Here is a 13169-nt window from a genome sequence, read left to right on the forward strand (position 1 = left end):
TTCCCAAGAAAAGCATTTCTATTGGTCCAGATTTTTTCCTGCCGTCAATGTTCAGCAGCTGGCTGCAACAACGAAGTGAAAGTAAACCAATAACCGGACGATAACAATTGAAGTGATATGTGGTCTGTACATAAGTAGTTGTGTATGGAAATAAATAAATAATTATGTAATGCATCTTAAACAGAAGTCTTACACAAAGAGGGGCAAGTAAGTTCTATCTCTTCGTTTTAATGGAGACAGCTTGATCAGGCTGAATAAGCGCTACCTACAAGAATTGGAGCTAGCGAGTGATAGCTAACGGTTATATTTGTAGCCAATCAAAGCTAAGTTAGCTCAGGATGATGACTTGTTTTTTTGTCCCGTGTATGCACCAAGGTAGTAAGATACGAATAACAGGAAGATACCATTCGGAAATGTTGTTGTGACACTAACTTTATTGCCGAGTAACTCTTTTTTAATGTTTTTTATTTTACCGTGAATGTTATATTGGAAGTAAAAGATTGGTTAGGGTTAGTAAGCTAGCTAATTTTAGCTTAAGTGGAAGCTGCCAGCAGCAGCAGCATTTCTTCACGGTGTACTGACTGACTGAGTGAGTCAGCTCGTTAGTACAAAATGTAAGAGACTGCAATTAATAACTTGGGTCTACATTGAAAGAGACCACTAGACACCCCGACGTGTTGCCCGACGTCATCACCTGATAAGTGGACCAAACAAAGTCCAAAAAACAACTTAGTTGTACTCGCTGGCCCTACTAAAGGTCCAAGTGTAGTTTCAGTTTAAGACCACACCGAAGACGTTAAAAAACTTTGTATTTGGCACGAAGTCCTGTGACACTAGAAATTGATAGTTAGCTTTATCATAACTTTGTAGGCATAAATATTGTGCAAAATGTCGCAACTTTTCAAAGTGTGAATGTTTTTCTTTCTCAAAGCAGTTATTTTTGATTCTTCTTATCCTATCCGTCAAAGATGGATGGAGTTATGGATTCTCAAGGAAGGTAAAACAGTCATGTTCATCACGAGACACATCTGTGCCTTGCATGATTTTTTCTGAACACATTTCTTATTGAGGAAGGCGCACATACAATATACTAAACATACCAAAGTGCACTCATGGAAATGGGAAGATCAATATGAACATAAGCTTACCTACATTTAGTCTGCTAACATGACCTTCTCTCACGTATTTCTCTTTCTGTCTTGTCTCAGTGTGACTGCCGAAGACGATTCACAGCATGTAAACGATGTTTCAAAAACAGACATAACAGATGGAAAAGATGAACTCTTTTGTGCATCAGAAAAGTGTGACAGTACAAAAGACTGTGTGAGTGTGCCAACAGAGAACACACAAGATGATTTATCTCAGAACTTGATCGGCTGTGGGCCTGCATGTGGGCTGGATGAATCCGTCCCTGAGGGCAGTAGCAGCAACACAGCTCAAACACAATGTTCTAATGGACAGACATCCAAGAGGCCCAGTTCACCTGGTCCTCACCCTGATAAAACAACCTGTGTCACTGCAAATCCAAAACTCAACCTCTGTCTTAGCTTTAGTACCAGCAAGGTTGTTAATACTCCCACTGATGTGGAGATGATGAGTCCAGACAGCCCCAACAGTAAACCCATCCTCATCAGCAACTCTGCAGACAAGGACCACGATGGCAGTGCTTGTGCGGAGGACTCTGGCTCTGCGAAGGCTCAGGTAATAGAATCTCAGCAGATTGTCGAAGACTCTGATTCTGGATGTTCGGCCAAAGACAAAGTCCTTCCTGTTGCCGGAGGAACTCAGGATGCTGAGATAGCAGAGTGCAGTGGCTCATCTGATATGAGCCAGGACTTAACTGGAAGCCAGTCAAGTGGAATTTTTGAAAGGTATCAATAAACATTTCTACTTCTCTGTACCCTTTTTTTTTTTGTCTTTTGTGATTAGTGAATCATGTTTCCTCTTGTGTCCTAGCACCGCTATGTTTACGGCATCATCCAGTATTAGTCTGTTATACTGACTTTATCCTTTTTTCCCCCTATACAGTGTTTCATTTGCATTGCGTAACATGGACAAAGCATGGCTGGGGACGCCCATAGATGAGCTGAACAGGATGCCCCAGTGTGCCCCCCCTCTGACTCACTTAAAAGTAGTGCCTAACCACACTATCACAATCAGGGTGAGTCAACAACCCGTGGTGCTGTTTGCGGTCACTAGTGAAGAACACTGCAGTTATATACAGAATGTGCATGTAGATGTGACTGGGCATTGCGTGATCGCCCTGTATTTTAGTAAGAGAGAACAAAACATTGGAGAGAATGTAAAGAAGGCTGTTTCAATACAAAGAGTGGAAATGAGGAAAAGGGAGGCAGTTCTCTGATCCCTCAGGGCTTCTTGTCAGTAAAGCTCATATCAGACTGTTTATTCCCCATCGAGCCCCACAGGAACACTGTCTGCTGCTATGGAACTACAATTCAGTCAAACCCTTAAACTAACCCCCGTCACCCAAGCTAGATTGTCTCTATCAGCCGCTAGATAATGACAATACTGGATTCTAATAGCTGTTTAAGACATCTCTAGCAGAGCCAAAGTGACTAACCACGTCCCAGGTTTCATACGTCTAAAACACAAGTACTGCCTCAGTTTTAGAAGTTATCTCATCATCACGGCACAAAACAGTGTAAAGACATTCTTGTTTTTTCTCCCACTTTGTTTCCCTGTTACAGACAGATCTCCTAAGAGAGGGAGAGCACCCTGTCCCGTACCCTAACAAGTTCAGAGATGCGTGGGATGATGTGTCTGTGAAGATGCCCTGCTCTGAGAAGAATCTCTTTCCTATGGAGACTGAGGTCTGCTACTTCTTTGCAGCTTTGAATGCTTTTCAAAAGATGCACATTTTCTACAACAAGGTTAACTACTGTCATTTGATTTGTCATGCAGGATGGAGGTGGTGTCCAAAGTCGGTGGGAGCTGATCCACACTGCCTTGCATGGAGGGTTCAAAAGTTGCCTGGATGTGAGGGTAAGACAGAACGTACTCCGAGTCCTCAATGAGACAATAAATCTTTAAGAGACAGCTTTTATGGGACGCTGGTTCAGCTCAGTTGGTAGAGCAGGCGTCCCATGTGCAGAGGCTACAGTCCTCGATGCCCGACTCCTGGTCTGCCGATCATTTGGTGCTTGTGATCCCCCACTCTCTACTCCCCACATTTTCTGTCTCTCTTCATCTGTCCTATCAAATAAAGGCAAAAAAATAATCTTAAAAAAAAAACACAGCTTCAACAACATCACGTTTGACGATTTGCATTTCATTTGAATAACCTAAAATCGACAGAAGGAACACTTATTATAACTTAATGCTGATATAAATATTTTCTTATATAAATATTGCTAAAGCTTTTCACTAAATTCAGCAAATATGTGACAATGCTTTAATCCCTAATTTTGAAGTTTTCTCCAGTGAAACACAAACACAGCGTATTGCCTTATTCTCCTTCCTCTTTACTTTAGCGAACAACTAATTAGCAAATTTCATTTATTTTCTAGTAATGAGTGGGAGAGACACAGTTTGCTTTGCTTTGTCTCTAAACCTCTGGCTCCTCTTATTCTCTATAATCACTTTTATTGTGTTTCAGAGTTTGACATGCTAGGGGACAGAAAAATTGGCTCTTGAACATTTATGAGCGGTCATATCAAATCTTTATTATTCAGGCAAAACATTCTGTTTTTCCCATCCACACTTACATGTGATAATTTCCAGCCAGGTATGCATAGACCTTGAAAACAGTGAGGGAAACAAGCCTTTTCAAATGTAGCTTTTAAATTTGAGCACTGTAATAAAATCACTTGGCCAGCATGACACAGACACAGAACACCTTTGATGCAGAATATGTCCTGATCATATATTATTCCTACTGAACTGTAGCAGTTTCAAATGTACAAAACATATTCCACAAACAACCACATGATGGCAGAGTTGACAACAGTTATTCTGTGACTTGTTATAGCATGTATCAAAAGAACACTTGAAATCTGTGATCCCAAACATTCCTGCTTTTAATAGGCTGCCATACAGTTTGATATATTTTAAACATGTTTGCTATGAATTAATTATTCCTAATTCTCCTCCCCAGGATGCAATACTGCGATACAACACAGCCCATGCGAAGAAATGGGACTTCACTGCCCTGAACCTTCTTTGCACAGAGGTAAGCTGTCAGAAATGTTTCCTGATTTTTAAACAAATAATGAAGCAGAGAGATTAAAACAAATCCCTAAAGCCTACTGACCCACAGTATAACAAAACCTGGTCTAAAAAGACAGTTGTTTTAGTCTTAACAGGCTATCTGCAATTAAGGGGAATTGACATGTAAGTAAACACCTCATCAGTGTCATGCAGCCACTTGTGTGTATCATAGCTCTGACAGTCAGCCTCTGTGAACTTTGGCAGGTAAACACTGGAACTGTTTATAAAACTTCCCGTGATTAATTATGTCTTTAAATGAACCTTAATGAAGAATGAAGCCAAAGCTGATGATAAACTCGAGTTGTTATTGCAAAGGGAGACTGTGTTTCTCTGTTTGGCTGCCAGCCCGTCAGAGTGCGTCGTCCCCTCGCAGTACCTGCGAGTCTCACAGGACTTAACAGGCATCATGCAGTAAGGACAGATGAGCAGCGAGCATGGCGGCGGCAGCTGGTGCAGGTGAACCAGGGGAATGTGTTTCTTTTTTTTCTGTCTCCCTTCTCCTTTTCTTTGAACACTTCTTATCCTCTGTTCAGACAATTAGGGTCTTTAATTACAGAGGATTAAAGTCTCTAGAGAGAAACTCCTTCCTGTGTGGTATGAATCTTTACCTTTCCATCTTTGCTGAGAATTCTTCCTGAAATCTTGTAGAAACAGTGATACGGTTACTTTGAACTGAGTCTGCATATATGCCATATAACCGCCCACAACGGCCAAGAAATGAAGTCTTTGAAAAGGCACAAACCAATTACAGCTAAAAGCCTTTGTTTGCCTACATTTAGTCTAACAAGAAGTTTACTGTCGAGCTCTTTCTGTTTTATGTCTTGGCTTGAGCCATTAGGAGTGGTATCATTATTTAAATGGAGCTTTTACTATAAAGTTAAAACATTTGATTCTTGTTTCAGTCCAGTCGGATTGATATTTCAACCTGATGTTCGTCCCTTCACGTCATTGATTACTCAGCTAATTTCAGACCATTCTAAAGTGGTCTCTTTTTCTCAACTCTAAAATAATTTCGCGGAGTAAAGCAGAAAGCTCGGTGGATCAATAGCTGCCTGAGCGTTTTTATGGCTTCATCCAATTTAATTAAAAGCTCCTATTAAATCTGCAAAGGATGCTAAGTAAAGACTGCACGAAACTGGATCTTTCTTGCTCTAATGTAGCACAAGAGGGAGGTGTTTAAAGAAGAAGGACATGTCAAGGTGTCCATATTAAAAGTTAAAGTGGCTTAAGTGAGACAGGACTGTGAAAAATACATGCTAAGATATAAAAAAGCTCCTGGTTGTTGGCAGTTACATTTCTGTGATGGAGTGATGATTTGACGGATGCAGGGCGAGGGAGCATTCAGAAAATCATGCTTAAACGTTCAGCAGGAATGATTAACGGCTGCCTCTGCAGAGCGGACATGCACCATCTTTGGAGATTTATCTCCCACACACAGACTAATGTAGTGAAAAAAATTGTAAATCCATTCCTTGGGCACTGATTGGTTAATTAACAGAATAACTTTGCAGCTTCTCTCCTTTTTAAAAAAAAATGTTACTCCTCTTTTGCTTTTGTTTGTGGCAAGTTCGAATCCTAATTGTTGCACCCCTTCTGCCAAGACCACCTAATTAAATCTGGAGCAACATTTTGTTGCCGCACTGGAGTAATTGTCAAGAGGTGCATTGCCCGCGGGCCAGTGATTGACACTCCGCTCAACGTGTAATAGCCACACGGGTGGGAAAAGAGAGTTATCCAAATTAGGGCTTGTCTGTAAATTGTCTTCTCCCCTGCCAAATGAAACTGTCACAGTGTCACCTTCTGATGAATGTCTGAGGGCCGAGCAGGAAAGCAGCCCAGAGTAAATACAGCTGATTTTCCAATAGTATGTGAGCGTTTAGCAGCAAGGCAACAACACAATCCATCTCTCTCAGAGTTAAGCTTTGTCGCTAGTTTTGTTTCTTTCTATCCTATAGTGAATTTATTTTGCAATTTAAGTTTTTATTGACATTTTTAAGTAACAAACAAAAATTAATGTTAATTATTATAGAAAGAAATAGTAATCATCATCCGTTTCAATGCTCATTCAATTTTCAAATATTCAATCAAAAGGCAAATTAATGTCCAGCCTCTATGACACATTTTCTCCTTTTTATATAAGGAACTTCTAGACACGCAAATATGATTCATTGTGGTTATGAAGGTTGGCTGTCTTTAACCGAGATGAGGCATTCTCTGTCATTAGCTTACTAAGTCTCCAAGCCCACTTGATAACCCTGTTGATGTGCTGGCTCTTGCTGGCCATCTAACTCCAAGTTTGAGTTGTCGGGGCCATTAGAAGCCATGTGGTAGTGTAGGTAGTATCGGCTTGGGGTTAGAGTTACCCCCTACCCTAACTTTAACCCCCGCGTCTTCTTTCTAACACACCTCTCTCTATCCTTCTCTCTCTATTTTTCTCTTTTGTGTTTAATTCCAAACATTATTTTAGTATTGGCGTTGTCAATATCTGAAGCTTGCATGACAAACCTGGGTCTGTTGAAGCTGGCAGTGCTGCTTGGGTTGCGGTGACCGCTAATGGTCATGTGGTTAATTATAAGTATTGGGATGAGGGCACAAGGGGAGGGGTTCTTCACTGAGTGCTTGTCCTTATCATAAGGGCACAAGGATATTGTGTTTAATTAAAAAAAAATATTCAAAATGTGGAATCGAGACGTGCCTTGCTTTCGCTGCCAGGAAAGATAAAATAACTTGTAAAGACCAGATTGGATTGAAGATCAGAGCGTAATCGATCATTAGCCTATCTGTCGGTAAATCCTGACTATCCTGCTGGATCTCACTCCGTCATAAGTATTGATGTGAAGGGTGTAGTTAATTGTGGGTTCTTAACATTTGTGGCCAGCTGCTGTAGCTGTGGAAAGTCTGCGGGATCATCTCTCTGCCTTCCTCCTGCCGCATCACCAACCACCATCTATTAGTCCCACAGGAGCGCTTTATGATGTCTGCCAGCTCATTACTTCTGACAGCATTTAGTCAGACCTGCTCTGCAGCCATATAAATGCCCCCCGACCAAATCACCCACCAAAGACTTCCTGTTGGAAATCAAGCCACCCTGCCACTCTCTCCACAACGGGTCATTTGCATTTGCTCCAGAAGGTCCATTTAATCAGCGCAAGCTCCCGTGCTTACCTTGATAGAGTAAGGCAAGTGATTGATGACAGTGACATTCGAAGCCAATACACTCATAAGTGATTGCGTTGTAAATCTGGGTCTATGATGGAATAACTGGGTGTTTATTTTAGAGGGAATTGCAGATGGATGCTGAGGTAAGCTACAGGCTGAAGTATGGATGCCTCTGCCGTGGCAGGCTCGCTCCCAGATTGATGGTAAATTCCTGTGAAACAGCTTCTGTGTATCTCTGCCGCACTTCTATTTCTTCTTTTACTGTTGAAGTGTTGCGATTATTGATATCTGAGGAGTGGGAGTTCACCCTAAAACAATAATAGACTTCTACCTGCCTTCACTGACAGAGTTTTCTTGTTGGATATGAGAGGTCAGAGCATCTTCTCTTAGATATTGGCTACCTGTAAAGGGGTCATGACCTCAGACTCGCTGTCAAACAGTTAATAAACCATTAAAACATTTCATCGAGTAGTTGGCTGCTTCTGATACTTTCAGGGCCATTCTGTCTCATTTTCTGAACAAGACACTACTAAACCCCAAAAGACATTATTTGAATTACTGTAAAGAAAATAACAAAAAGCTTTAACACTTAAACCTTTTTATGACCAAATAATTGTGATGTTGAGCAGGTTGTGAAGTGTGCGATTTTCTTCTTTCTTTCCAGGACTTTTTTTTTTCCCACTTAAAAATGTTTAAATGAAAAGTAGAACTTTTTTAGGCCGTTTATGTCTTTGTTGTGAGACAGAGGACATTGGATAGTGTCGGGACACAGTGGAAGAGAAAGTGGGGTTGTGACACGCGGCAAAGGGCCCGGGATGGGAGTCGAACCCTGGGCCGCCACACTGAGGACTGTAGCCTCTGTACATGGAATGCACGAGTTAACTGCTGAGCTAGCGACCCCATGAGCAGTTGTACATTTATAGTAATACTTTCCTTATCTATATCTTCCTTTAAAATCCTGCTACTGGTGGTGAGGAAAATGATAACGTTATCCTGGCTCAAACCTCTAACACCCACCCTTCACCAGTGGAAAAAGAGGTTAATGAAGTGTTTGTAATGGAAATAATAATTTCATGTAAAGATGCATTTGTTTTAATTTTATGGGCTCCTGTCATTGCTTACATTAAACTACAGATAAGATAAAGGATAATGTGGACTGGTTTATGAAGGTGATCAAAGAAATTATTACTTAAAAAAGGTATTTTACTTTTGGTGTATGAATGTACATAAACATATGCATATATATATGAAAGTGGGTGTATTTTGACACTGTAACTGTACCCACCTTAAAATTAAACCAAAGTATGGCATGGTATTGGTTGAGAAAATTACCAACTTCATTTAAAACAATGTGGATCTTTCCCCACATTAGGGCTTAACAGTTAATCACATTTTTTAGGGAAATCGCAATATGGCCGACTGCAATTTTCAAATCACAGAATGTGCTATGTTTGTCAAAGGTGATATTAGATTTTTAGATAATTAAATAATAATCATTCAGCCCTACCCCACGTTATTGAGTATCTTCTCCATATTTTAGTATGATGTAATTCATTAAATCAGTGACTTATTAAGTTGTCTTTGTTTCTTTTGAATGTTAATATTCATGTCTCACTTTGGTTATCTTTGTCTTTACTTCACTGTGGTTATGATCGAATTGTTCTTGTTGGATTTAACTTCTACTCAAGATTTTGGTAAGCAAAAAAAGTGTCACTACAAACCAATGTGCCACTTGAGGTCCTTCACTCTGACAGCTGGCTCTGAGTGAGTGTCTGCCTAACTACACAGTCAGCTCCACAGAGGTATCCCATTTAACATTTCTTATGCCTGTATCTCTCTTTTTTTCTCTCTCTCTCTCTCTCTCTCTCCAGTGTCTTGAGCATTGCGAGGTCCAACACCTGTTTGAGAAGGTACTACCTGCCATGGTTGACCTAGCACTCAGTGCTCCTCGCCTCTGCACAATGGTAAGTCCAGCGTATGTTGCACAGTGGATGTTTAGGGGGGATGTTTTTGAGAAATTGAATTGAGCTGTTGTGGTTTTAAAGGGCCAGTTCGCCAATTTTCAACCTCAGTCCTATCATGCTATCATGGGGAGCTAAAGCCATTATGGTATAAAAAAATGCTCTCTCTGTGCCTTTGGAGGACGCTATCCGCTTCTCCAATGGGTCCTAGAAAACCTCCGCCAGACTACATAAAACACTTCCCCTGGCGGAGGCCAGGGAGCTCGCTAATCTACACTTCCTCAATCTAGGATGCCCGCCTCCGATGTCATGTCTCGGACAAAATCGTCAGGTTTGAAATGTAGACTGCAGACCTGAATATTTTTTAGACGATCCACCGGTATATCCTCGTCGTATGTCAGATTCTGTACCGCTCTGAGCCGTTGCCTGCAGCGAAAACGGTAGTATTTCACTCCAGCGTCTCTCGCTGGGCTGTTCCTTTCAGGGGGAGGGGCGCAATGCACGCTGGGTGTTGTAGGAATGAGCAAAACCATATGCTGCTTCTCCACAGCTATGGCGTCAATTTCAAATATTATTGCTTCTATCGATTACAGAGAACACCAGCTTTGACTGACAGTGGCTTTTTCCAGGGGGGAACTGCTCCTTTAAAGAGTCAAGAGAATGTGAAAAGGTGTATAGGAGTAAGGATGTAGGTGCGTGCGGTCAGCAGGGTGGAGAGGAAATGGGTTAGATGGTGGATGTTTTACAAGATCAGCTCACGAGTTACAACAGCTAGATAATGAATTCATCCTTTCGGTCCATATCAGGAACTGCTTCATTAGAAGAGAGGGCTGAGAGAGGAGAGGTCTGTCTCGTGTCCAGTCATCCATCTGATGTCTTATGCTTATGGAATATAAAATTCTGGCTGCTCCTGTGGACGTCCACACCAGCCGTTCCTCCTCTTAGCAATATATATTACAAGAAACAGGGGCCTTCTCTTTAATTCACAGTAAATGGAGCTGATCTGTGTCACAGATCTTTTAAATGTCATCCCCATTCGTCTTCATTTAAGTCCTCTGTCATCAATTATAGCAACGAAGAATTCCAGGATTTGTATCTTTTCAATTCAGTTATCTTTTTCTGAGTCCACAGTTTAATTTAATAATTCCGCTCCCACTGAGGGCAGGATGGAAAATCCCTGTTACCGAAGACAGAAACCAGAATGTCTAAGATGCTCAGGTTTAACTAAGGGAGGGAATTTCTCTTACAGATTTCCCCTCAGCATCATTTTCTAGCAGTTTGATAATGAAGCTCTCTGACGCTCCGCTCAGTTTTGCAGTATTAAGCGTCAAGGCTAATGTTTACGTGTGTGTTACTAGAGCTGGTATTGATCTGCTAACTGTGCAGCCTTGGGAGGCTCTTTAGCCCTAATCAGTGAAGATGGATGGGCCCTGCATGTCTGACTGAGCGAACCTGGGGGAGAGCAAGAAAACCAGGACCTTAATTACTACCACCCATTTACCTAATGGAACTCTTCTTGTCTCCTCTGCTTGCTAGATTGCTAAACTAATTATCTACCCCCATTCACCCTCTGATGTACAGTGTGTGTGTACCCATGTGATCTTGTGTGTTCCTCCTGCATCTCTCTCCAGTCTCTCATTTTGTCACTTTGCTGCTTTTCTTTTTTATGTTTCTCTTCCAGCCAATCCCCCTCCTGAAGTCAAGGACGAACCACTCCCTGACTCTGTCTCAGGAGCAAATATCCTGTCTTCTGGCCAACGCCTTCTTCTGCACATTCCCCCGACGCAACTCCCGCAAGTCGGAGTACGGCAACTACCCTGAGATCAACTTCTACAGGTACAGGCACATGATCCCTTGCAAGAAAACTGTGGTGAAACAAAACCATGATCAGTAGCTCTCTAGGGTAATTAGGTGCGCTTCAGTCGTTGGTATTTTATTCCCAAAGAGAGATCTGCCCCTTGAGTCCCTTTTTATGCCATTACATTAGGCAGGAGAGATCTGAGACGCAGATATCGATCCTGAGTTAGCCTCATTGGTCTGAACGCTACAAGAAGAAGCTTTACTATGCTGTTGGACAGGAGCATGATTGGACTCATTATACTTATTTCTGCTCCTAAATGACTGCAGAACATCCCGTGTTGCTCAGGTTTTCTCTCGCAGTCTCGCTCTCTTTCTGGTAATTGAGTCACAAATGTGTGAAAAAATGTGCATTATTTTCTTGTTTAATTACAAATCTATTACCAACCGGTTGTATTTTGTTTGACTACCTCTGTTTTAGTGATCCTACCTTTCACAGGAAAGTAAGCTGATTTCCATAAGGGGGCACTACTGCCTTGAAAACCCCTAATATGTGAATTCTCTTTTTACTCCGCTTCTGCTCAAGTTTACACACAGTTACACTGAAGTTTCCTGTGTTGCTTTTGTGTGCAGTGGGTCACAACAAGGTGAACTATATAGCTGTTAAACACAGAGAGTTCGATTCGACAAAGAGCTTATTTATGGTGTTTTTTATGGGTAGTTTTGATATAACATTGTGTGCTTTCACCTTTAGATTTTAGGGTGGGACTGTGGGCAGACAATCTCTTTAAGCTCTGTGTTTTTGTTGTGCCTTTCCGTGTAGGAGGGAGCTTCAGAGTAGGAGTCTCAAATTGATGTTCTCTGTTTCCGACCTACACAGAAGCAGTGGTCTGTTAAGAAAGCCGGGGATGGCTAATTGAAACAAATTGACTGATAGATGTTTTAACAGCACACCTGTCTCTCTGCCTCGGCGGCTTCTCAGAATCTTGATGTGTCACGATGTTCGGGACGGAGGGAAGTGATGTATGAATGCAGTAAGGCTTGTGTAAGAGCGATAGCTGTGTTGTATTTAAAGTACACAACCTCTGCTCTTCTGGTGTGAAATGGCAGCAGAATTTCTGGCAGTATGAGACTTTAATTGTCTGTTATCACAGTTTTCTGGTCTCTTTTAACGAGGGTCAGCTGATTCTCTGTTGGAGAAAGATTTAATTATTGTTTTTGTCTTGTTTTGTCGATCCTGCCCGATATGTTTAATATGATGACTTCCAGGAGATGTCTTATTCAATCTGGCAGACGGTTAACATATTTTTCTACCTTTGTAACAGCTGAGAATGGATAGAAAGTTAAGATGCTGTGTATGGGTGAGGTGGGGTTGATAACAGAGTTATAATGAGATATATAAACCAGCCCTGTTACTGCTTGTTTGGCCTGAAGGCACCTACATGGGATACACTCCAGATATCATGTCAAGTCAATTTGTCAAGGCACCGTCTCATCATTAGGGATTTGTGTGATAACTTTTGGTGCTGTTGCCTCATTTACTGGTTTTGTAATACCTTATAATGATCGTGATAACACCATAGACGGTATATAAGAGGCTGATATAGTCTCTTGGTCTACAGATGGACGACGCGTCTCTATCTGCTCTCATTGTATGAAATTGAAGTCAAAATACCCCCCGTAACAGGCACTGCCATCTTGTGATGGTGACGTCATTTGGAGCCAGAGCTGCGCAGTAGAGATCAGTGGGTGGAGCCGCCGTAGCCACTTCCTCTAACCAAAACACACACTTAACTTACTGAAGACAACAACAGGGATCCCGCACGTCGGCGTGTTTAACAGCAGACCAGCTTCTTGTGTTAGTCTGAAGCAGACGATCACAGATATGGAAACTTCAGTGGCTGATTGTTTTAGTTACGTTTCCTCTCGTCGTTCGTCCTCTACTCTGCTAATCTGGAACAGACCGACTGCAGGAGCCGTATTTGTCAACAGAGCTGTCAATCATCCTTTTTACAGCATCAAATA

At 41.6% G+C, this 13169-nt stretch overlaps 1 protein-coding gene across 2 annotated transcripts in view; it reads left to right on the forward strand.

Annotated features, from left to right (window-relative positions):
- The first annotated feature begins 87 nt into the window (after positions 1 to 87).
- The window catches only part of parga (poly (ADP-ribose) glycohydrolase a), a 30012-nt gene continuing 16930 nt past the window's right edge, over positions 88 to 13169 (forward strand). The window contains exons 1-9 of one of the 2 annotated variants that reach the window (XM_069658828.1): positions 88 to 207; positions 932 to 997; positions 1209 to 1871; positions 2029 to 2161; positions 2709 to 2831; positions 2923 to 3003; positions 4115 to 4189; positions 9258 to 9350; positions 11029 to 11183. In XM_069658828.1, coding sequence (XP_069514929.1) covers positions 969 to 997; positions 1209 to 1871; positions 2029 to 2161; positions 2709 to 2831; positions 2923 to 3003; positions 4115 to 4189; positions 9258 to 9350; positions 11029 to 11183 — 1352 coding nt within the window. In that variant the 5' untranslated portion in view covers positions 88 to 207; positions 932 to 968. The remainder of the gene's footprint in view (positions 208 to 931; positions 998 to 1208; positions 1872 to 2028; positions 2162 to 2708; positions 2832 to 2922; positions 3004 to 4114; positions 4190 to 9257; positions 9351 to 11028; positions 11184 to 13169) is intronic. The other variant, XM_069658829.1, reaches the window with a different exon arrangement.

The sequence above is a fragment of the Semicossyphus pulcher genome, unplaced genomic scaffold (genome assembly GCF_022749685.1).
Source record: "Semicossyphus pulcher isolate SPU_LCO1_2020_fin unplaced genomic scaffold, fSemPul1.0.p SCAF_12, whole genome shotgun sequence".
NCBI classification, from domain to species: Eukaryota; Metazoa; Chordata; class Actinopteri; order Labriformes; family Labridae; genus Semicossyphus; species Semicossyphus pulcher.